This window comes from Gopherus flavomarginatus, chromosome 7, assembly GCF_025201925.1.
Source record: "Gopherus flavomarginatus isolate rGopFla2 chromosome 7, rGopFla2.mat.asm, whole genome shotgun sequence".
Taxonomy (NCBI): Eukaryota; Metazoa; Chordata; order Testudines; family Testudinidae; genus Gopherus; species Gopherus flavomarginatus.
In genome coordinates this window covers 62,075,274-62,097,884 of record NC_066623.1, presented here as the reverse complement: position 1 = coordinate 62,097,884, position 22,611 = coordinate 62,075,274, and the positions used below count along the sequence as shown (strand labels likewise).

General features: G+C 41.8%; 1 protein-coding gene across 6 annotated transcripts in view; it reads right to left on the bottom strand.

The window, feature by feature from the left end:
* RGL1 (ral guanine nucleotide dissociation stimulator like 1) overlaps positions 1 to 22,611 on the bottom strand; it is a 410,246-nt gene that overhangs the window by 273,241 nt on the left and 114,394 nt on the right. For all 6 annotated transcript variants that reach the window (XR_007775373.1, XR_007775376.1, XR_007775374.1 and 3 more), the window contains 4 exons: positions 14,233 to 14,417; positions 8,752 to 8,876; positions 5,706 to 5,921; positions 511 to 614 (listed from right to left, as the gene is read on the bottom strand). Coding sequence is in view for 1 of the 6 variants with exons in the window: in XM_050961415.1 (XP_050817372.1) it covers positions 511 to 614; positions 5,706 to 5,921; positions 8,752 to 8,876; positions 14,233 to 14,417 (630 nt within the window). In the remaining 5 variants the exon portion in view is untranslated. The remainder of the gene's footprint in view (positions 1 to 510; positions 615 to 5,705; positions 5,922 to 8,751; positions 8,877 to 14,232; positions 14,418 to 22,611) is intronic.

Genomic DNA, 22,611 nt, shown 5'->3' with positions numbered 1-22,611 from the left:
GCAATGCTTATGACAGTAGTGCAGAGCTGTGCAGGCTCCATGCTTCTGTCAGAGATGGTAGACAGTGAGGAGGGCTGCATGGGTTTGTGGGTTTTTTTTAGAAAGGCACGAAAATTATGAGATTTAGATAACATTATGGAATGGAGACAGTTGCATGCTAGGAAATTGACCCCTTACTCCCAGTCACCATTGCGTGAGTCATATCTGCCCCACCGTTCTTTGCCAAAACTTCCCAAAAAACAGTGGATTGAATGGTGGAGGGCTGCACTCTAGCCTATCTACCCATGGTGCACATCACCATGCATCGACACAAACACTCGTGGTGAGCATGCACACTTGCCAATGCAAGAAGCCAAGTATGCACACTCACAAACAATATACTAATTGTGGCAGTCTTCTTATTTGCATCAGCAAAAGTTTGTACTATACACCGCCCTAAGCATAACTGTACTTGGTTTTTGTTGTGGGCCAGTCAGAGGAAAGGAGCTAAAAGGACAGTGGGAGGATTACTTTGGAACAGACGCCCAAGTCTTCTTTAACCGGTAGATGGAGTTGGACTGTAGTGCTGAAACAATGGCCCTCAAAGAGGAAAAATTCTTCAGGATCCTACATTCCTGTAAAGGGAGGGATTAAAAAATAAAGGAGAGTTAAAGATCAATATTACAAGTGAGCTGGCGATTTCCTGTTTTTCCAATCTCACAGCTGCGCTGAATTCTTACTGCTCAATAGGCAGCTGTACAAATATAGTGCATCAAAAATGGCTCCCCCTCCCTCCCCACCTACCAAAACCTTTATAGGTTTTGGCACTTAATCTTTGTTTTCTTCACTTTCATTTTTTTGTATAGCTTCCAGCTCTCCTAGTAAAAATACTAGTGGAGGTGGGTCTCTGAAGGCAAGCTAAAGAAAACAAACTTTTACCTATTAATAAGCACTTTATAATTACCTTCTCCCCCTGCTGGGGAAAGTTGGGCCTGCTTATTTGCAAGTTGAACTTAAAATGATAAACCTTGGCAAACTAAATGGCAATTAAAAAATACACACAAAAGATCAACATATTCAGGCGTGTACATTGTTTAAAGTAAGGGGGATCAAACCTCTCCATGGGGGGAGCACATCTCAATAGAGAGACTGGCTCAAAGACATCTCCCTCCCATTTGTGATCACACCACATCTTTGTGGCAATTATAACTGAGGCTTATATGGAAGCAAGGAGGAGGGGGAAAAAGAACAGGCATCCTCTGACTAACCCACTCTCCAAAGAACTCATGAAAGTGTGTCCACAGCCCAGCAGTTCATGCATGCACATGCAAATACCACCTGCTCTGCTAGTCTCTAATATTAACATTAAAAGTCACATTTTAAAATGCAGCCTCTAACTTTACTCACATGTTTATGAGCACAAGCTATGCACAACTTCAGATGCTGTTTAAGAATTTACCTTATAATGTTAATATTAGAGAGTAGCAGAGCATATGGTGATGGCATTTGGGCTAGGTTTGCACTAAGGTTAGTGTCAAAAGATTGTAATTGGGGCCAAAGCTCAGGGTCAGACCTGATGACACCAAAAGCTCGAAAGCTATTCTTGTAAGATTTCTGGCACCTTGTACCAAAATCTCACAAAACAGCTTTCTCACAAGATCTTTGGCAACAGTAGAAAACAAGTTTCTTCTTGGTTCGGGCTCAGCTCAGAACCCAAACCATAGGGGATGGTTTGGAGCCAGAAATACGATCCTGAAACACTCTGCTCCCCAAACATGAAAGAGGTTGGGAAAGTAGGTGCCAGTGTGGGACCATCTTTAGTTTACAGCTTCCACTGGATTTAAGAAAAACATCAGGACTCCCATTCTATATCCATGTTTTAAGATGTTCATTTTATTCACTACAGGCTAAACTTTAGCCAGCATTTTTCTGCCTCAGGGTGTTTTTTAAGAATTGCTTTGCCACTTTTTAAGAGACAAAAACATAAAATAATCAGAAGCTTTCCTGTACCTGAAATACTCAAAAATAAAAGTCCTTTTTAAAATTAAGGTTAACAGGCAATTAGTGATTCCTTTTTTATTTTGAAAGAAAGTATTTGATGTAGAAAATTGGTCATTCTTGCTCAGTAATTTTAGATCCAAGATGGAGTTTGAAGGGCTGGCAGTTAGAAAAAACATAACTTGACTTTTAAACGTATCAAATTGGCTATGAAGTCATTGACAGACAAACATGGAACCCCACACTGCCTTATTTATAGAGTCATTTTTATAGTGACTAATTCCAGTTTAATGGGCAGATTCTCAAGCACAGGCACCTACATATGCAAAACATTCATTTGTGCATGCAAAATAAGCAATTCTATTTAGAAGTGGGGAACTGTATGTGTAGCTAGCCATTCTGCCCATGCAATTACTTGACTGAGTGTGCACACACATTCTTCATGGGTTCAACTAGGGCTGCAGTATTTAATTTTGTGTGTGAATTTAGGACTGGTGAAAGATGCTAGATTGATAGTCTTGGAGGCTGAAGGTCAAAGATCAGATACCATGTGGGCAGTGACAGTCCAGACTTCCCCTGCCACTCCTACTACCCTCTCAATATGCATTCCCTGTCCTTGAGGGATCACCCCTAGGAATGAGAAGATTGCTTAATCTCCATTCAATCCTTCACCTCTTAACTCCCAAACAAGGGTGTCCATTAATACCTTGGATGATGGTTTTTGTGATTGACACCTGTGTACCAGAAAACAAGACTGACACCATCTAAGCCATTTCACACTGGCCATCAAAGAACCATCAGATGATAACAGAAGTTGATCACCTACTGATTTAGGCTGAATTAGAACTGCTAATGTAGAGGTGAAAGACTACTTCCTATAATACCACCTAATCCTTATGTGCCCTTTTCATCAGTCAAGCTCAGAAAGTGCTTTACAAAGGAGTGATCATTAGCCCCATTTACAGGTCGGGAAACTGGGCAACAGAAAGTTTAAGCAATATGCCTAGAGTCAGCCAGCAGAGTTCCCTGAGCCATCCATTCCCACCTGTCTAGGTGCCAATATTAACAATTTTGCTTCTAGAGGCACTAAAACAAATTAAGACTGGAAAACTCAATATTTGTCCTGATTTTTTAAGTATTGCTTATTTTGTATCTCTTTGCAAGAATCCATGATTCTTTAATGTGCGTTAGATTTATTTTTAAAGGAACACTGAAGCATTCAAACAAAACTATCTCAGTGCCAGCAGCCCAGCCCTCACGAGCACAGTTCATGAAGCATCCAACAAATAGAAGATACAATCTAAAAAATTAGGAAGCCAGGGTTGCTGAAGGAACTCAGACAAAATGATATCATGCAAACAAATGAGAAACATATGGAATCAATTACTAGGGAAAGCAATTGAAACAAAGAGTAAAAAGGAGTTCTAGAGACACCTGGGGTATGGAGAAAAAGCAGGGAAATAGGATTAAGATGAAGCGAAGCAAAGAAAGGGCAGGCCTCTTGAACCAGACAGCCTTTCCTTACATTTCTTCTGGTCTTTTGAGTAAATCTGTAACTACAAACAAGGGATCATGCCCAATGGACAAAGTAAATGAGTCCGTAAGCAAATATACTGCAGTGTCAAGGGTTATTCAAAACAACAATACTATGAGCAATAACTTAATTTTTCTGCTTTTCCCCAAAATTATAAATTTTGCGTCTGATCATTTACCTAAGTCTTACCATTTGCTTTACTTTGAAATACGTTGTGTTTAAGTAAGAAAATATCTAGTTTGGTGATCTCATGTTTTAAATTCTAGTTTTATGGGATTTATAAATGGGGAAAGGAAGAAGGAAAGAAATTACAATTACCTGTTGAAGACGAAGGTGAATCATTTCTAAGAGATTTTGTATTTCTGGTAGCTGAAACATAAACTCTCACTTGCATTTGATTCCTTCAAAATAGTTTCCATTTGCTCAAAAGCCCAGTTTCCCATTTGGAACAGGAGAAACACAAACTGGGATTAAAGCAAAGGGCACAGGAAGCACCTTTTACTGTTTTACTCATATTTCTTTGCCCACTCCTTGAATGTTGTGTCCAGTTCTGCTTGGCACATCTCATAAAAGGATACAGTGGAACTAGAAAAGGTTCAGAGAATGGCAAGCAATGACTTCCATATAAGGAGAGACTAAAAAGATTAGGGCAGTTCAGATTAGAAAAGTGATGATGGAGGAGGGGATATGATATAGGTCTATAAAATGATGAACGGTATAGAAAAAGTGAATACAGAAGTGTTATTTACCCTTTCACACAATACAAAAAACAGGGGTTACCTGATGAAATTAACAGGTAGCAGGTTTAATACAAACAAGCAAAAGTACTTTTTCCACAAAACACACAGTTAAACTGTGGAAGTCATTGCCACAGGATGTTGTGATAGCGAAAACTACAAGTGGGTTGAAAAAAGAACTGGATAAATTCATGGAAAATAGGTCCATCAGTGGCTATTAGCCAAGATGGTCAGAGATGCAACCCCATGTTCAGGACAACCCTAAACCTCTGACTGCCAGAAGCTGGGATGAGAAGACAGGGTTGGATGACTCCAACTGCCCTGTTTTGAACACTTCCCCTGAAGTTCTGCTACTGGCTACTGTCAGAGACAGGATACTGGGCTAGACAGACCATTGTTCTGATCCAGTATGGCCATTCATATGATATTTAAAAATTGTCCCTGAATCATCTCACACAGTTTACTCAGAAGTCATGAAGCGTCAAGAAAGATGCAATAATTCCTGGATAACTGAGAAATAAGTATTAATAAATTTAGGCCTTGGGGGTCCATTAGTCTATTAATAACACAGAGTGCTACCATGTGGGAAGGCCCTCACTTGGAATTGAGCTTGGTTTCTCACCCCTACTCCCCACCCTCATGGCATCAAGGACTAAGAAAGAACACTGCAGAATCATTGCGCTGAGTCCGTCAAAGGGAGAATACCTATCACTTTCCATTGACCCCCTCTGACTGATCGAGGCTCTAGAGGGAGCTTCATCCAGACCCTGCCTGCCCTGGATTATGGTGTAGGTCATCAGCAGTGTGGAGGCCTTTTATAAAAGGGGTGAAGAGGAGTAAAAGGGCAGAAAGATTACAAGATATTGGAGAACTCCTCTCTCAAAACAACAGATGGGACAAACTTTCAAATAAAGATGCAACAGGGGGACATACAAAAATGAGCAGCATCCTCTGCACTCATTAATGTTTGACTGTGTGTAAGCAAAACGTATACCTGAGCGAGCAAATGGGCTGTAGATGCAATCACCCAGTCTATGTGGGGTTCTGTGGGCACCATCAATGACCTTATTACATTCCTGTTACACTTTCCTTGAGAAATATGGCCTAATGCATCTAACTTTAAGAGGACCTCGACAGAATTCCACTTCCATCAAGAAGATTAGTCATTTTTCTTTCCTAGGGAACATGAATTGTTTGACTTTGCAAACCTCTCTCACCATAATAATAGCACTGACACAGCACTTCCTACCTTCGAAGCACATGCATCATCCACTCATTAACACCCACAACGCTGTGATGAGGCAGCATTAACAACCCCATTTTCAGGATGGGGAAATGCAGGATCTTGCCCAAGGCCACCAAGGGAGTCAGTGTGAAAAATAACCCGTGGACAAAGCACATGACCCCCCACCTCCCAAACAACCATTAACTGAAACAGGACAGAATGAATGCTTTACATGTGCAATATGAATCCATTTCTCAATTATCTTGGCCCTCTGCTGTGTTTTGAGGTCCTTGCCCTTCAGGATGGTGCTGACGACACATTTGGTAACTGCGTTGAACTGAGAAATGGTGGCTCTGATGGTGGGCGCCAAGTGTTTGTTTTCTTTCTTATCCCTCCGAGACCAGATGCACCCCAAGCAGTGGTGGGGCACCACTTTCTTAAAGAGCTTCTAGAACAAGAAAGAGGTTTGTAAATCAACAGGGCTCTCTGAGATTCCTATTGTTAGTTTGCAGAAATACATCTTTTTACAGCATGCTGGATCTAAAACTGAGAGTGTATTAACAGATAAATGCTCATTTTCTCTTATATGAAAATTTACTCTGCTCCATATATGCTTGAGGACAAAAAGGAAATGTATCATGGTCAGCTAAAAAGCACTTAGAACATTTAGCTTGTTTGAGCTACTGGACGGCTGCACAGGGCTGGTTCTCAGGGAGGGGAAGCTGGGCAATCACCCTGGATGTCGTCTTCCAGGGGGTGCTGTACCACTGCCACGTTCAGCAGGGTTCCTCCCCACCCTCATGCTGACTGACCAGCCTTTTTTCTTTGGTTCACTGAATGATCGTGTGTGTGTGTTTGGGGGTAGGGGTTAAATGTTTTCCCCCCTGGCTGGCAAAAAGCTAAAGGGGGGGGGAACCGTGTCTTGTGTATACACATATAACATATACAGTATGAGTATATCTATTTATGTACACACACACACACACACACTCCTTTATCTGCATATCAAAAGATACCAATACTCAGGGGTGAAAGTAACTTACAGGACTTACCGGTACTGCCGGAGTCCTGAGGGGGTGTGACCTCATCCGAAAGAGGCGTGGCCTCTCAAGATTTAAAGGCCCTGGGGAACCAGCTGTGGCTGGGAGACTCAGGGCCTTTAAATCAACCAGGGGCTCCCAGCTGCAGAGGTGGCTGGGAGCCCTCAGGGGCAAATTAAAGGGCCCAGGGCTCTAGCTGCCAGGGGGAACCCCGAGCTTTGCGGGGCTGGGGCAGGGACTTAAAGGGCCCAGAGCTCCTGCCGCTGAGGGAAGCCCGAAGCCCTTTAAATCCTGGCCCCAGCCCAGCCACTGGAGCAATGGCTGGGATTTAAAGGGTTCTGGGCTGCCCGCAGCCATGGGCAGCCCAGAGCCCTTTCAATCCCCACCGTGGAAATTGATGTGGTCCAACACGGTGCACTAACTCTTGCTGGTATGCTGGACCGGACCAGCTTACTTTCACCTCTGACTGTATGTATGTGTATGTGTATGAATGTGTCACAAACAATGCAGCTGCAGCCTGCCACCGACCAGCAGCGACCACAGCAACCGGCCCCTGTGGGCTGCTGCCTGCAGAGAGCCAGCAGGTGCCGCGGGGCTGGGTCTGCCAAGGAGTAAGTAACCAAGGAAAAACCACAGCCAGCCAGGGAGGGAGCCAGGGGGAGGGGAAGTCAGGGGTGAATGAAGGACAACTGGAATAGCCTTCATGAAATATACAAGATATTTAGAGAAAGTTTTGTCAATTTCAGCCTCTGCACTCTGCAGGCAGGACAAAACAAAAAGAGATCTGAGATTGCACCCGATGTCCTAAGGACATTTCAGGTGTTTAAATCAATATATAAAGAGGGTGGATTGGAATGAAAACCACTATTTCTTTCAATGGAGGCACAATAATTTCCCTGAATATTCAGTTTTCCCCTCCAATCCCTTTGTGGTTTTGTCTATGGGGGCTATTTGCTTTCCCTTTGACTCTTTAGTTGCTTTAGCAAAATTGCTTTGCCCAAAATAAATCCTAATCACCATGACACATCTTTCCACCATGTTCTCCATGTTTTTTGTGTTGTTTTTTTAAAACAGTAACATTTCAAAGAGGATCTGCAAGCAGTTTGGACATCACAACCATGATCCTCTGCTGGGAAGGGAATGGGATAGATTTGACCTTGGAAATGGTTCCTGATTTCGATTGTGTTTAAGAGATCCCCTCATCCCGGGGGCAGAAGAGAACTGCCCCTGCCATGGTCACACACACACCCAACAACAACTGGGAGTGAAATTAACAAGGATGCCAGAAACGGCTCCTAACTCTGGGCACTGAACTGCACAGGGAACAGCTGAGTTTAAACTGTTCTTTTGCAGGCAGCAGAGCAGGCATCTCAGCCAGTGTCCCTATTGCAAGCTAGAGCTTAGAGGAGAACCCCTGCTGGGGGAAGGGGAGGGAGGAATGCAAACCTTGTCTGCAGCCTGGCTGGAGGAGGGGGAGGGAGGAGCTGAGAAACCAATGCGACAGTGAGTTTTCCCCTTCCACCTGCTTTTATTAGCTCTGGATTTAAGCTGTGCAGCCAAATGCTTGTATTTGTTGTGTATATTAGTATTGGAGAGATCTCCTCATCCCGGGGGCAGAAAAGGACTGCCCTTGCCATGGTCAAACACACCCTCCCCTCGACCCCTCCCCTCAGCTACTGTGAGTGAAATTAACAAGGATGCCAGAAACCTAGCCCTGGGGGCTGAACCATCAGGGAACAGCCGAGTTTAAACTATTCTTATTCAGGGAGCAGGCTTCTCTCTCCCTCCCTCAGTCTCCTTTTCTTACCGGTCCTCCGTACTGGCCCGTACGAGCTTACTTTCACCTCTGCCAATACTATCCACAAGAACAGACTAGTATGAGCATAGTAGTTATAGATGTCTATGTAAGAGTGAGATATAGTCACAACCAGTATCAGATATTAAACATATACTGTGCTTTCCTTGATCTTTACAAAAAGGCCATGAACTAGCAATATATATTCACACACACATACACAATTTTAAAAACCCTTGGCTGAATGAAACAATCCAACTGGCTGAAATAGAATCAGATAACCTAAGAGAGTTTTGCGTTGCTGCCCTAATAAGGCTAACAGCTTTTTGAAACACTAGATTTGTATTGGTTAACATGAGTTAAAAGAAAGATTAAAATAACAACACTAAGTATCCTAGCATTTTTCCCAGTAGCTTTTCCCCCTAAATGTACACAGTACTTACTGCATCCATGTATGTTAATTGCTCTGCCACAAGGTCTTCTGGGAAAAAAGAGAACTCTTCTGGTCCTCCAGCTTCCATTTCCTCTTCCTCATCAAAGCTGAAAGTGAAGGTGCTATGGAACCCATCTGTCCAGGACAGAAAATATAATATTACTTAGTAAAATACACATGCTAAACAGTACATTAACGCCATTGTTTATTATTACCATTATTTATCTGTATTATAGTGGAGCCTACAGATCCCAACTGATGTCAGGGCTCTATTGTGCTAGGCATTGTAGTGAGACACATGATGGAAGAAAGTCCTTCCTCTGAAGAATTTACAACCAGCTCAGACAAGACTTATAGGTATAAAAATTTCTCCCTCCTATAGCAGAACCTCTTTAATCCACCCTTCGATAGTCAGTATGCTTTATAACCTAAAAAAATCAAACTATCAAAGGGCCAGATAGTGTCCCACATTCAGTGCATAGGGGACCTTTTGCATTCAGATTTAGACTCTCCTGTATGGAGGAGTGGGGGTTAGACATTTCCTTGGTGGCACACTCTCCTTCCAGGGGCGCTATAGGAGTCCTGGCGTGGCTCAAGCTGGGGAGAAGAGAGAGTAACCCAATATGGTTCCCCTCCCTGCTCTGCAACAAGGCCGCCCAGAGGGGGGGCAAGTGGGGCAATTTGCCCCAGGCTCTGGGCCCCGCAGGGGCCTCCACGAGAGTATTTCAGGGGCTCCGGAGCGGGGTCCTTCACTCACTCCACGGGGCCCAGAAAACTCTCGTGGGGCTCGAGCCCCCGGAGCTTCTTCTGCTCCGGGTCTTCGGCGGTGGGAGTCCTTCCGCTCCGGGGTGGAAGGACCCCCCGCACTGAATTACCGCCAAAGTGGGACCCGCCGCCGAAGTGCTGGGTCTTCTGTGGTAATTCGGCGGTGGGGGGTCCCTGCCGTGGGTTTTCAGGGCACTTTGGTGGCGGGTCCCAGAGCGGAAGGACCCCCCCGCCACTGAATTACCGCCGAAGTGGGGGCCCCCCACCACTGAAGACCCCAGGCCCCCTGAATCCTCTGGGCGGCCCTGCTCTGCAAAGTTGATGCTGAGTCTCCATGGCAAGACCCTCCTTTACAGACTCCATAGGAGCAGCATTACTTGGGAGTGGGGAAATAGAGCTGGTGCAGAGGCACAGGGACTCAATGCAGATGGCTCTGACAGCCTGTAGCTCCCCCAAGATGCACAAAGATCCTAGAGGACTCTCCAGGTTTGGGGGGAAAACCATGGTTTAGTCCATCAGGGAAAACTTTCCCCACCACTCAAGGTTTAGGGAGGATCACACCTAAAGGATCCATGAAGATATTTCATTCTCCCTAAGTCCCCATCCCATGGAGTTTACTGCAGGAAGAGGAGATCCAGTCCAAAAAAAAAATACAAAAATTCGTGGACTCTCCCATCTCTCAACAAAGATTTAACAGCAAAGCTGTTGTAATGAAGTCTCGATTATTAAGACTTGACAAACTATACACTACATTTCAGAGTATCTCTGAAGTATTTCATATCAAATTAAAACTAAGCAAATGTCAAAATAACAAAGGACATTACGTGATGGATCTTCCTTTTCCCCCAAAATGTTTGTTTTCTCTTTGTTCACTACCTTGCAAACTCTAGTAGCTCACACTGGGTCTCCCAGTCATTAGCACAAGCCTCTACTGTAACAAATTAGAACTATTGGAAGGCAGAGACAGGAATCCAGATACACCAATTTATTGACAGAGCTAAAGGAGGTCTGTGGAAGTGTCCTCTGCAGCCTTATCTGCAGATATTTTATAAAAATAAGCACATGGAAATGGATTTTCATTAGGGTTGTCAAGCGATTAAAAATATTATCGTGATTAATTGCACTGTTAATAACAGAATACCATTTAAATAGTTTTGGATGTTTTCTACATTTTTAAATATATTGATTTCACTTACAACACAGAATACAAAGTGTACAGTGCTCACTTGATTTTTATTACAAATATTTGCACTATAAAAACAGAAGAAATAGTATTTTTCAATTCACCTAACAAGTACAGTAGTGCAATCTCTTTATCACGAAAGATCTACTTATAAATGTAGAATTATGTACAAAAAACAGTTGCATTCAAAAATAACACAATGTAAAATTTTAGAGCCTACAAGTCCACTCAGTCCTACTTCTTGTTCAGCCAATCACTCAGACAAACAACTCTGGTTACATTTGCAGGAGATAATGCTGCCTGCTTCTTGTTTACAGTATCACCTGAAAGTGAGAACAAGCGTTTACACGGCACTGTTGTAGCCTGCATCACAAGAGATTTACATGTCAGATGCACTAAAGATTCATATGTCCCTTCACGCTTCAACCACCGTAACAGAGGACATGTGTCTATACTGATGATAGGTTCTGCTCAAAAATGACCCAAAGTAGTGCGGACTGACTAATGTTCACTTTCATCATCTGAGTCAGATGCCACCAGTAGGTTGATTTTCTTTTTTGGTGGTTCGGGTTCTGTAGTTTCTGCATCAGAATGTTGCTCTTTTAAGACTTCTGAAAACATGCTCTACACCTTGTCCCGCTCATATTTTTGAAGGCACTTCAGATTCTTAAACCTTGGGTCAAGTGCTGTAGCTATCTTTAGAAATCTCACACTGGTACCTTCTTTGCGTTTTGTCAAATCTGCAGTGAAAGCGTTCTTAAAACAAACATGTGCTGGGTCATCATGACTACCGAGACTGCTATAACATGAAATATATGGCAGGATGCAGGTAAAACACAGAGTAGGAGACATACAATTCTCCCCCAAGGAGTTCAGTCACAAATGTAATTAATGCATTTTTTTTTTAATGAGCATCATCAGCATGGATGCATGTCCTCCGGAAGGTGGCCAAAACATGAAAGACCATACGAACGTTTAGCATATCTGGCACGTAAAGACCTTGCAATGACAGCTACAAAAGTGCCATGCGAACGTCTGTTCTCACTTTCAGGTGACACTGTAAATAAGAAGCAGGCAGCATTAACGCCCGTAAATGTAAACAAACTTGTTTGTCTTAGCGATTGGCTGCACAAGAAGTAGGACTGAGTGGATTTGTAGGCTCTAAAGTTTTAGATTGTTTTGGTTTTGAGTGCACTTATGTAACAAAGAAAAAATCTACATTTATAAGTAGATCTTTCATGATAAAGAGATTGCACTACAGTACTTGATGAGGTGAGCTGAAAAATACTGTTACTTTTGTTTGCCATTTTTACAGTGCAAATATTTCTATTAAAAAATAAAGTGAGCACTGTCTACTTTGTATACTGTGTTGTAATTGAAATCAATACATTTGAATACGTGGAAAAACATTAAAAATATTTAATACATTACAATTGGTATTCTATTGTTTAATAGTGCAATTAAAACTGTGATAAATTGTGATTAATCTTTTAAGTCAATCATGTGAGTTAACTGCGATTAATTGACAGCCCAAATTTTCATAACAGTTTATGAAAAATCACCTCTTTCCTCTTTTTTTTTTTGAGCACACTGCCCCTTGCTGCCTTTTTGCATCCTAGATTATCAAATGCAACTCCATGACACCTGCAAGATCTTAAATAATCTTGTCTTCAACTCTTTTCTCATTTCCTTTACATACCTTCCTGACCCTCCAGTCTTTTCCTTTATAGCCCCCTTTATCTTCTTTTCCCACTCCCATTTTCAAACCTTCTGTCACGTTGTCCTTACACCTGAAGCAGCCTTCCAGTCCCCATCTGCGAAGAACACTCTCCGCCTTCAAATCCTTCTTTAACACCCATCTCTCAAACCTGCTATTCTCTTCCTGACATCACTAGTAATCTCCATACATTCCTGCTCCTGAACTGCTCTCCTGTGCTTGCGTGGTTTTATATTTTTAAGTTGCAAGCTCTTTGGGGCAGAGAACATGTAGTTTCTATGGCCACAATCCGGCAGTTTAATCCACAAAGGGTGGACCTGTGCAAAGCCCCATAGAGGTCTGCCCATATCAATCAGATTGTCAGATCCGGGTCTATATTTGTAAAGTTCATGTCAATGTATAGCATTAAATTATAACAATGATTATTACTGTGTATTCAAATCTGAACTTCAAAACAAATTATTGTTTCAGTGTTGTATAAGGTGAGCAGATGTAGAATGGACATGAAATAAAATGAGTCATCACTATAAGCAGCTCTCTCAGACCCTCAGAATAACTTGTTAATTTTTATTAACTGCTTTTATCCTTGCAGCATTCAAGTAATTTTATTCTCATTCAAGTGAAGTGCCTGTGACTCAAGCAGGAACCTTTTCAAGTGTTACTTCAGGAAATTAGTGCAGAAGCTGAGTGCCTGGGAACTTCTGCTCCTTTTGGACAACAGTTGGATCTAAAAAATAGGGCCTTTGGACTTTCATTGTTTGGCCTGCTAGAACCAAATCCAGGAAAGAACATCATTAGACGCATATTAGCAACATTGTAGACTTGCTTTTTTCTTACGAGGAAAACATTTGGATTTTATGCAATAGGCCTTTTTATACAGATTTAAATGCATAAATTCATTTGGCTTTGTGTCTGATTATGCAATAATTCCTCAATTCTGGAACATCCGGCAGGTAATGTTTGTGAGATGAAATGCTACTTTTTTGTTGTTTGCCTTCTTCCTTCTTATTCCATGTATCATTTCCTTTCATTCATCTGTCAAAGATGGACACTGAATCCGGTTCTCACATTGCACAAATTCCGGTAACTTTCTAGCTATGCTAATTATGTTACAGGAAACTTTCTAACTGGGGTACGGACTATGTGCCAAGTTTGACACTACATAGCATTTGTGTGTTACTACAGCTCACTATTGTTTCAGTGGATCTTTGACCTGGTAAAGTAACATTTTCCTCTGTCCTTGGATGTCAGCAGCTTGTCACTCAAATAGGAAAAAACAGCCACAGGCATTTCCTTTGACATGGTGGTAACTGGGAAAAGAAGCTTTCGTGACAAATAGATTTGTGACTGAAGCTGCATTTGGTCACAGCATAGTAACATTTGATGGGATTTTAATTAATTAATTTAATGAGAAAACTAATTAAAGAGCAGCTGTGGTTTTACTCTGACGACAGAAAATGCAATTGCAATTAACTATATCGCCATTGCAGCAACTTCTGTGCACTGGCAGAGTTCTTAGAAACACTGGAGTTCCCCAAATTTCGATCAGAATTACTAGACATATTCTACACTTCATGTTTGTATTTCATCCCTATGGTAGCTACAATCTCTGTGGGATTCAATAAGCAAAGAGCTAAGCAAAAGTCCAGAGGGCCTGATTCTACATCCATTGTAAACCTCACTGACTTCAGTGGAGTCACTCTTGATCTACATCACTGTAAATGAGATCAAAATCATACACCCCATAAAATTTACCCTGAAAATTCAGGTTCTTCAGGATAGTCTGGGAGATTAGGCAGTAACAGCCGTGCAAAAATGTAACTTACTCTCATTTTTCACTTCTTGCTTCTGAAGCTGCTCCAAGAGGTTTTGTGCCCTTCTCTCCGGGTCAGAGCCTGGCATGATCCGTTTAAGGTAATCCAGCAATTTCTGCAAACAAGGGTAATTGGGTGGCTCTCGGAAGTCTTCAGAGCATTGGTCAAGCCAGGCTCTCAAGATTGAGGCTATTGCACTGAAAAGAAGTACATTGGAAAAGATTGATTGATTATATATGGTATATAAAAAAATCCACTTGTCATGCATACCTGTGTAAAGAGGGTATAGAATAAGTGTAATATATTACCACTACTGTTAGTGAACACAGTTCTGATTTGGCGCCATTTTTGCTCACAAGCTTTATTGCACATGAGTTTTATTGTAATCTCATTTACACAGATTTTTACCATTGACTACAGTGGTGTTATATACACCATTGTAAAGAGATGCTCAGTCACTCCCCAAAGATGCAAGACAGTGGCAAATCAGATCCATTATTTTTAGCAGCCCCAAAACCCGCCTATCTAATCCAGTATCTCTATCAAACAAGGTACCATCAGGCCCGGGTGAAATGTTTCAGATAATAATAGAAAACATCCCTGCTCCAAACATGCACGACCTTCACCCAAAATACAAACCAAATTGTTTTTGCAAAGTTTCTCTTTCAGTTTAGCAGGCACAAGAAATGCAGATTGTTTGGATAGGCTTCAACTAAGCATGCAAAATAAAACCTCAAAAGCTTTAGCATTTGGGTTGTCTATCACCTTCTGTTCTATGTTCTACCCATACTCCATGTTCTTTCCCTATATAGCCAATATGTTTTTAAGACTATGCTGACTTGCTATTTTACAAACGTTTCCGTATTTTCAACTAATGTTTCTTCATTCTCTTCTATAATATGGCAACCAATCTGCTTTTCTGGTCAGAAAGAGTGCTTTGAAAGCTGACAGTAATATTACTTGGTTAGAGCAGCCAGCAGGGCTAACTCTAGAATTACAAGAACCGAGCTGCACAAAACATTAACAACCAAGAATGAAAACATGCAAAACTCCCTTGGCTTGGGGCTTCATTACAAACTCAAAACAAAGACCGTACAACTCAGGTGGTTCACTTGGGGCCAGGGGCGGCTCTAGGCATTTTGCTGCTCCAAGCACGACAGGCAGGCTGCCTTTGGCAGCTTGGGCGGACCTCCCGCAGCCGCAGAACCAGCGAACCCTCCACAGGCACGCTTGCGGGAGGTCCACCAAAGCCGCGGGACCAGCGGACCCTCTGCAGGCAAGCCGCCAAAGGCAGCCTGCCTGCCGCCCTTGCGGCAACCGGCAGAGCGCCCCCCTGCAGCTTGCTGCCCCAAGCACGTGCTTGGCATGCTGATGCCTGGAGCCGCCCCTGCTTGGGGCCAAATCCTGCCATCTTTACTCAGTCAACAATCCCTTTGATTAACAACCGAGTAAGGACTTCAGGATCTAAGCTCTTTGTGGTTATCAGCTTTATTCTTCTGAACAGCCTGGGATCTTCCATTTCACTATTAATATTTTTCATTAAACAAGCTTATTCATTCCTCAGTCAGAAGTTAGTTTAAAAATTACTTTTATTTCAATGTCTATACTGCATTTTAAAGAGATGTCTTGCTGTTTTGGAAGTACCAGTGGCTTAACCCACTTTTACAATAAACAACTGGTCTGTTGAATTCAGGGGCCAGGGTAAGTTGACCTTTCATCAAGGCTTCTGCCCATTTGGAGATGAGTTGCAAGTGAGAGCTCATTTATAGCTCTGAGAAGGTTTTTTTTTTTTTTTTTTTTTTAGTGCTAATACTGTTCAACACTTTTTTTATATTTAGTGCCATTGACGATGGGCACTTTCATACACTGAAAAGTAAACAGAGTTTAACACAAGCCCAATCTCTTGGAGTGGAGTTGAAAAGTTCACAGCAGTTACAGACACTGATTTTGCCAGCAAAATAATTTCAGTCAAGAGGAGAAAAGAAAAAAAAGTACATTGTGCAGACAGGGGCTATATCCCACTGACCTCCTATCGGCTGATTAAACAATCAGTACATTAGGGAGGGAAGCATTCTGAAGAAAAGCTGGACAAGTGCCCAAATCTTGTAGCAGCTTTATGTTTGATGTCCCTGGGAAGAAACTCCCTGTACTTGATAGGCCAAGAAACAGATAGGAATGTGAGACTTCCAAGATCTCAGACAGGAAAGCAACATCATAGAATCCATTCTTCATGGGGGGGTTGCAAGCCATAAATCTTTGTCTGTCTTCACACTGTATACTGCAGTGGTTCTCAACCAAGGGTCCGGGGCCCCATGGGGGGCCCTGGGCAGGTTTGAGGGGGTCTGCCAAGCAGGACCAGTGTTAGACTTGCTGAGGCCCAGGACAGAAAGCCGAAGTCCCACTGCCCGGGAATGAAGCCCAGGGCCCTGAGTCCCACCACCTGGGGCTGAAGCAGTAGCCTGAGCAACTTAGCTTCGCAGGGGCCCTGTGGTGTGGGGCCCCTGCCAATTGTCCTGCTTGCTACCCCCTAATGCTGGCCCTGGCTTTTATATGCAGAAAACCATTTACTGTGGCACAGGTGGCCCATGGAGTTTTTATGTTATGTCAGGGGGGCTCAGAAAGAAAAAGGTTGAGAACCCCTGCTATACTGTACTGCATATTTTGTGGGCTGCCACAGAAGGTTAGATTTTAAATTCCTGTCTTGAGAGCCACACAATATGGGCTCTGTTCAGTAATGCTTTCAAGCTGTTATTCACTAGTCTAGAGGTTCTCCTTGCTCCACTGGTATGAACCTTGTCCCTAAAATTTTAAATCCCTCACTCAGCCCATTGCTGGGTGGGAAGAGAGCTGTAGTTTTGTCACCTTTCAAAATGGGTCCACAGGACACCACTCATCACCTCACATTATGCCCCCCCAAAAAAGGCAATGCAATATCCCAACGCTGTGACATGCTATGAAGTTATTGCAGAGGCCCCAAAGAATCTGTTACACCGAGCAAGCAGAGCTAGGAGGACAGGAAACACATGGAAAAACAGAGGGAGAGAGTCACTCATATCTCTTAACTGCAACTCCATCAGTTCATTCTGGAATGGCATTGATAAGCTACAAGATGAGCTCTGCCCAATCTTCCTTGACTGGAAGGATAGCTATGACGTGGGGCCTTGACGGAGCAAGTGCTGATGCAGAGGTCCAGGTGGGAATTTTGAGGACTTCTCTCTGCGAAGGTAGCCACACAGCATTTTTCTTACCCCAACTGGTACTAAAGAAAGAGTTTGGGGATCTTAGTGGCTTGTTGAGGTTAAAAATTCTGCCAAGTCCACCACTATTATCCCCAGGATGAGAAATTTTTATCAACATAAGCTATGCTTTCAGCTCTGCGCAGCACCAAGTATATTTGCAAAAGGGGTTATATAAGATGGCTGACTTGTTTCTTACTGAATCAGTCAGCCAGACAGGAAGCTTTTGTTCCTATGACCTCCCCTTTCCTAAATCCATGCTACACACCAACAGCGGAACTGTGCTTTGCAAGGGCCAGTCCCATCATTCCCGTTTCACATGATTTCCAAGATTTCCCTCACAAATGAAGTTAACCCAACCATACTGTCTCAGTTTTACCTTGTCTTAAGTAATATGGGAATCATGTTGTTTGCTACTTTCAAATCCTCAGGAACATCTCCTGGAGCCAGGGAAAAACTTGTACAAATGTCAGCCAAAGGTTCACAGATTTTCCTCCCATAGTATCTGTTTCTTTAAGGACACCAAATCCTTTTACAAGCAGCTGAAATAATAAGCTTTACAGGTAACAAAAGGCAAATTCTCTGTCACAAAGCTCTAAAGACACAAAAGGGTCTGGATCAATAGTTTATTAAAAATAAATCTTTCCCCACCCCTAAGCATTCTATAACAATAGCCCAAAACATCGCTGCATTGGTATTGAAGGTTCTAGTGTTTTGGATAATTAACATGGAACACTGTAGTACTTTATTAGAGCTGAACCTCTAAGAATGTCACGTGGTCATTATTACTGAGAGGCTTTGTGGAAGCCTCCTGTGCAGCAGGAGAAGGAAGGGTTAGACATGAACTTGATGCCTAATTCATTTCCTGCATCCGATTCCCAGTTCCTTTTATAGTTCTAGCTAAAGCAGATTGAGTTGGATTCGACATTAGCTGAGTGAACAAAGGCACCAAGCGTTTAGAGATGTTTTGATTCACTTTTGCTCCTTGTCACTTAACAGGTACCTAGGGGATGTTACGAACTGGTAAACTGAAATCAATTTCAGAAGGAAAGATACAGTCTTCTCTGTTTGCATCTTCCTGGATGTGGCTCCAGTTCATTTGGGACTCAAACCTCAATCATCTGTCATGCTGGTGCAGCAGTAATGCTTGGCGATAAGGCAGAAGAGAACTGTTTGGGGGCTTCCAGTGAGTGTGAAGCTCACTGATTCTTTGCACTACAAAAGCGAGCTTGTATATTTCCCAAACCTCAGTTAGTCTGGTTGAGACAAGCAATCTCCTTTTCCATAGCACCCTTAACGTGGTTTCACTATGATGCAAAATAAAATCAAATAATTAAAATAAATAAAGCTAACTAAAAATGCCTACTAAATATCTGATACCACAATCAGGAGACTGATTTTCTGACTCAGAAGCTTTCTTTTCAGTATCTTTGAGAAATATAACTTTGGACAGGGTTTACTGAAACTCTTAGCTTTTCTATTTCGGCTCAAGAGCATCCGTGTAAATTAATGGATTCAAATGTGATTCACTTTCTTTACTGTGTAACATATGTGAAACATTTCCATTATTACCGTTATTAGATTTTGTTTGCTCTGTCTATTGATACCCTTTGAATAGTAATTTCACTGGCTAAATATATAAGGCATTTCTATGTACAGGTAAGAATATAAGATCATATTGTTTACAGACAACATCCTCTGATATCTCTCCAAATCAGATTATTCAATGAAATGCCTTGCCTGACTCAACACTTCTCTGTGGACATACGCAAGTATCAGGACACTGAATAAATATGACCAAACCAGTGGCTTTCTGGCAACCTATTAACATTAAACTTGTCCCCCTTTACTGCAAACATCGCAAATGAACCTCTAAATTTAGATTAGACACTTCTAATCTGCAGTCTAATCTGAAGACTGATTCACCACTTCTATGAACGAACGTTACTATGAGCCTTTCAAGTTGATGGCTAGATTCTAAACCCCTTTAGCTGGAGTGCATAATGTGCCACTTACCAAGCTCTCCCAGTGTCAAAACTCCAGCAGTCAACCACAGGCACATGATCTCAGCACTATGTTTGACCCTGACAACTGGTAAAATGTTCTCCAGTATCCATTTAAAGCACAGATCTGCAACCCAGACAAGGAGATGCAACACTTTGTACTGCAAAGGCTTTACTAGTCTCCATCTGTCCTGAATGAGCTCTGGCCAACTCTAAATGCTTGCTATCTTAAATATGGGAAATATTCAGTTTCCTTAATGTGTTGCCTCCTTAATACATTTGGGACTGTGCCCATAAGTCTAAGTTGTGGGTATTAGTACAGCAGTCTGTCAGCACTAAACTAGCCCTGAATTCAAACTTAATACGGAAAATGAACTTTTTCAGAGATGTGTAGAGAGTACAACCTCTATCAATGCCAAGAAGTTGATTCAGGACCCTAACACCACCGCTCTGGTACCTATTCTGTGATCGAGGGATATCTCTTGAAAGCTTGTTTTTCTTATGCCCAATACACTAAACAACTTCAATAAACCTGGGGCCCCTAAATAGCTTGGGTTGGCTGATCCGCTCCACAGAATACTTAAAAGGGGCATGAAAGATCAAGGATATAACTTTTTCTTTCTAGTGTTCCACAGCGAACACCAATGTAGCCTGTGGGGTCTTTGTACCAGAGGTGAACTGGGAATATTAATATAGCAAAAAATAATGTAGCATTTTCCTATATATTGGTTACAAGGTAACAAGACAACCCAGGCACACATCTGAACTATACACCCTAGTTGTCAAAAAGCTAACTGGTCTATTGTGTAAACTTCTAGGCATTCAATACTATCATATTGTCATACCTTTATTACGCTTTCTTATTTCTTCTCTTAGTTCTATTCTTGATATGGATGCGTATTTTGCTTTGCTTCACGTATTCTTTTATCCTGAACTGATGTACTCCTTATTTGCCCAGCACAACAGACAACAGTGTGGGACAGAGTTGTTATGACACAAAATGCCAGAGCATATCTCTATTTTTATTAAAACCAAAAAACCATGAGATCTTTAATAGTCCTGGAGAGCAGACAGGCCATTTTTTTTTATAAAGTCTGATCCTAAAGTTGTTTTTAAAATCATAACTCTTATGTAGCATATTTGTACAAAACCAGTGGAAGTGTGGTTTTAAATTTTATGATGAGGTACTAAAATCCCAGACGTAACTCTGAACTGTCACAATAGGAGACTAGTAAAGTATATGAGAAAGAAAAAAATTGTTGACTATGATCCCCTGTGAGACTGTCCACAGAGAAATGCTGAGACAGGTTTATTTCTAGCGACCAACACTACCAATTCTTATTATTATTTCTTTCATCCTTAGAAAAATGTGAGCATAAGATGTATCGGTTTTCTCTTCTATGAAAAATGAGTTATGAAATCATATCTGAATTAGAATCGCAAGCCCAGAGAAAGTCTGAGTTACCAGTACCACGTTATACAAGATGACCAGAAAGCTATCCACTTCCTCCTAGAATCTATAATTAAAGTTAGAGGCAAGTAGCCAGAGCAGCCAAGGGGGACGCAGTGGGAAATGGTGAGGACTGAGTGTGAATTTGTCGTTATAAAACATCTGTGTAAAGCATGTAAACATTTTATAGATTTATTAACCGGATGCGTTTTGTTATAAATTTTTAGTATGAAACTTCTTGTAAATTAATAACAAAAAAAAGAATGTGGATAATATTCAGACATGCTGTACGAAGTTACCACTCCCATGGAGGTCTCGGGATCAAATTCAGCGGTGCTGGAAATGTTAGTGTAAGTTACGTGCTGGATGTCGATTCACTAGAAGAAGTATTTAAGGGATAAAGCAATCAATGCAACTTGCACCAATTTAGCATTCAGGGGCTGTGCTAAAGTGCACTAATTACGTATCAAGAGGGAAGAAGCTACGAGTATAGCAGGAAAAGCAAATAGCAGGAAGGTGATAAAGTGTGCAAGGCAGTGCTGCTTAAAACCCCCCCACAACACATGCTTTTGTTAATTGCTACTTCTGTTGCTCTTTCACTTCCACACACTTGACATGTAATTGACTGTCATTTTGCACATACATTGAATGACAATATTAATGAAATACCTCACTATTTTCACCCATTTTCTCTCAAATTTACATCCAGGGTCAAATTTTACTCCTACATAGGTATAAAATGCAGTGACTCCTCAAAGACATTGGAGCCTCTGTGGATTTACATTGGTGAAAGTATCTTCTCCATTTTTGTTCTCGCCTCTTTCCCTTTTCTGCTTTCAATTTTTTCCTTATATTTTTTTCTTCTGTGTTGGTATATTTTTCAAGCACATTTTCAATATCTGTTTTTCCTATGGTACCAATGTTTTCAATGGTACATTTTAAAATTTACCACTCGTGAGTAACACCCCCATCTCAAACTCATGCTGACAAAACCCCTATGCTATGCCACACCACTACATATTCCCTATACTTCACAGATATATTTGGTCCTCAGCTGTTTATTTTCCCATGAAACCCACTCAAATCCATCATCTGTTTTGCAACAAGATCTTGCTTTAGCTCAAGTTTTATGGCTGAGATGACCCAAACACAGAGAGGTCAAGTGGCTTGCCCAAAGTCATATGGGATTCAATGGCTCAGCTTGGATTGGAGCCCAGGACCCTTTGGCCTTCAGCCATTTTCTCTACCCACCACATTTTACTGCCTTCTCTGTATTTCTGACATATTTAAAAACTACCACGTGTGCTTGAATGAGTGCTTTATGACAAAATGGGGGGACAATACAGCTAGCTCTATTTTCCCTCAAGCAGAGAGGAAACAGAGACTCAAGCTGCCGTGTTGAACCCAGTACAAATGCCTTGACAGCCAGTACATTTCTTCTTCCAAACTCTTGAACCTATCTATGGTTAACCCTTAATTTCTGACCTCATTTATTTAAAGGTGATTAACAGGTGTATAACTAAAAATTACTACAGGATAATACTTCGTCTCTGAGTAAAGCTTTCTGTTGAGGATATCATAGTATTTTACAAACATTAATTAAGCACCACTACACTCCTGTAAGTTCATTACTGGTATTTTTCAGATGGGACAGAGAGGTCACCAAGCAAATCAGGGGTGGTCTACACTAAAAAATTAGATT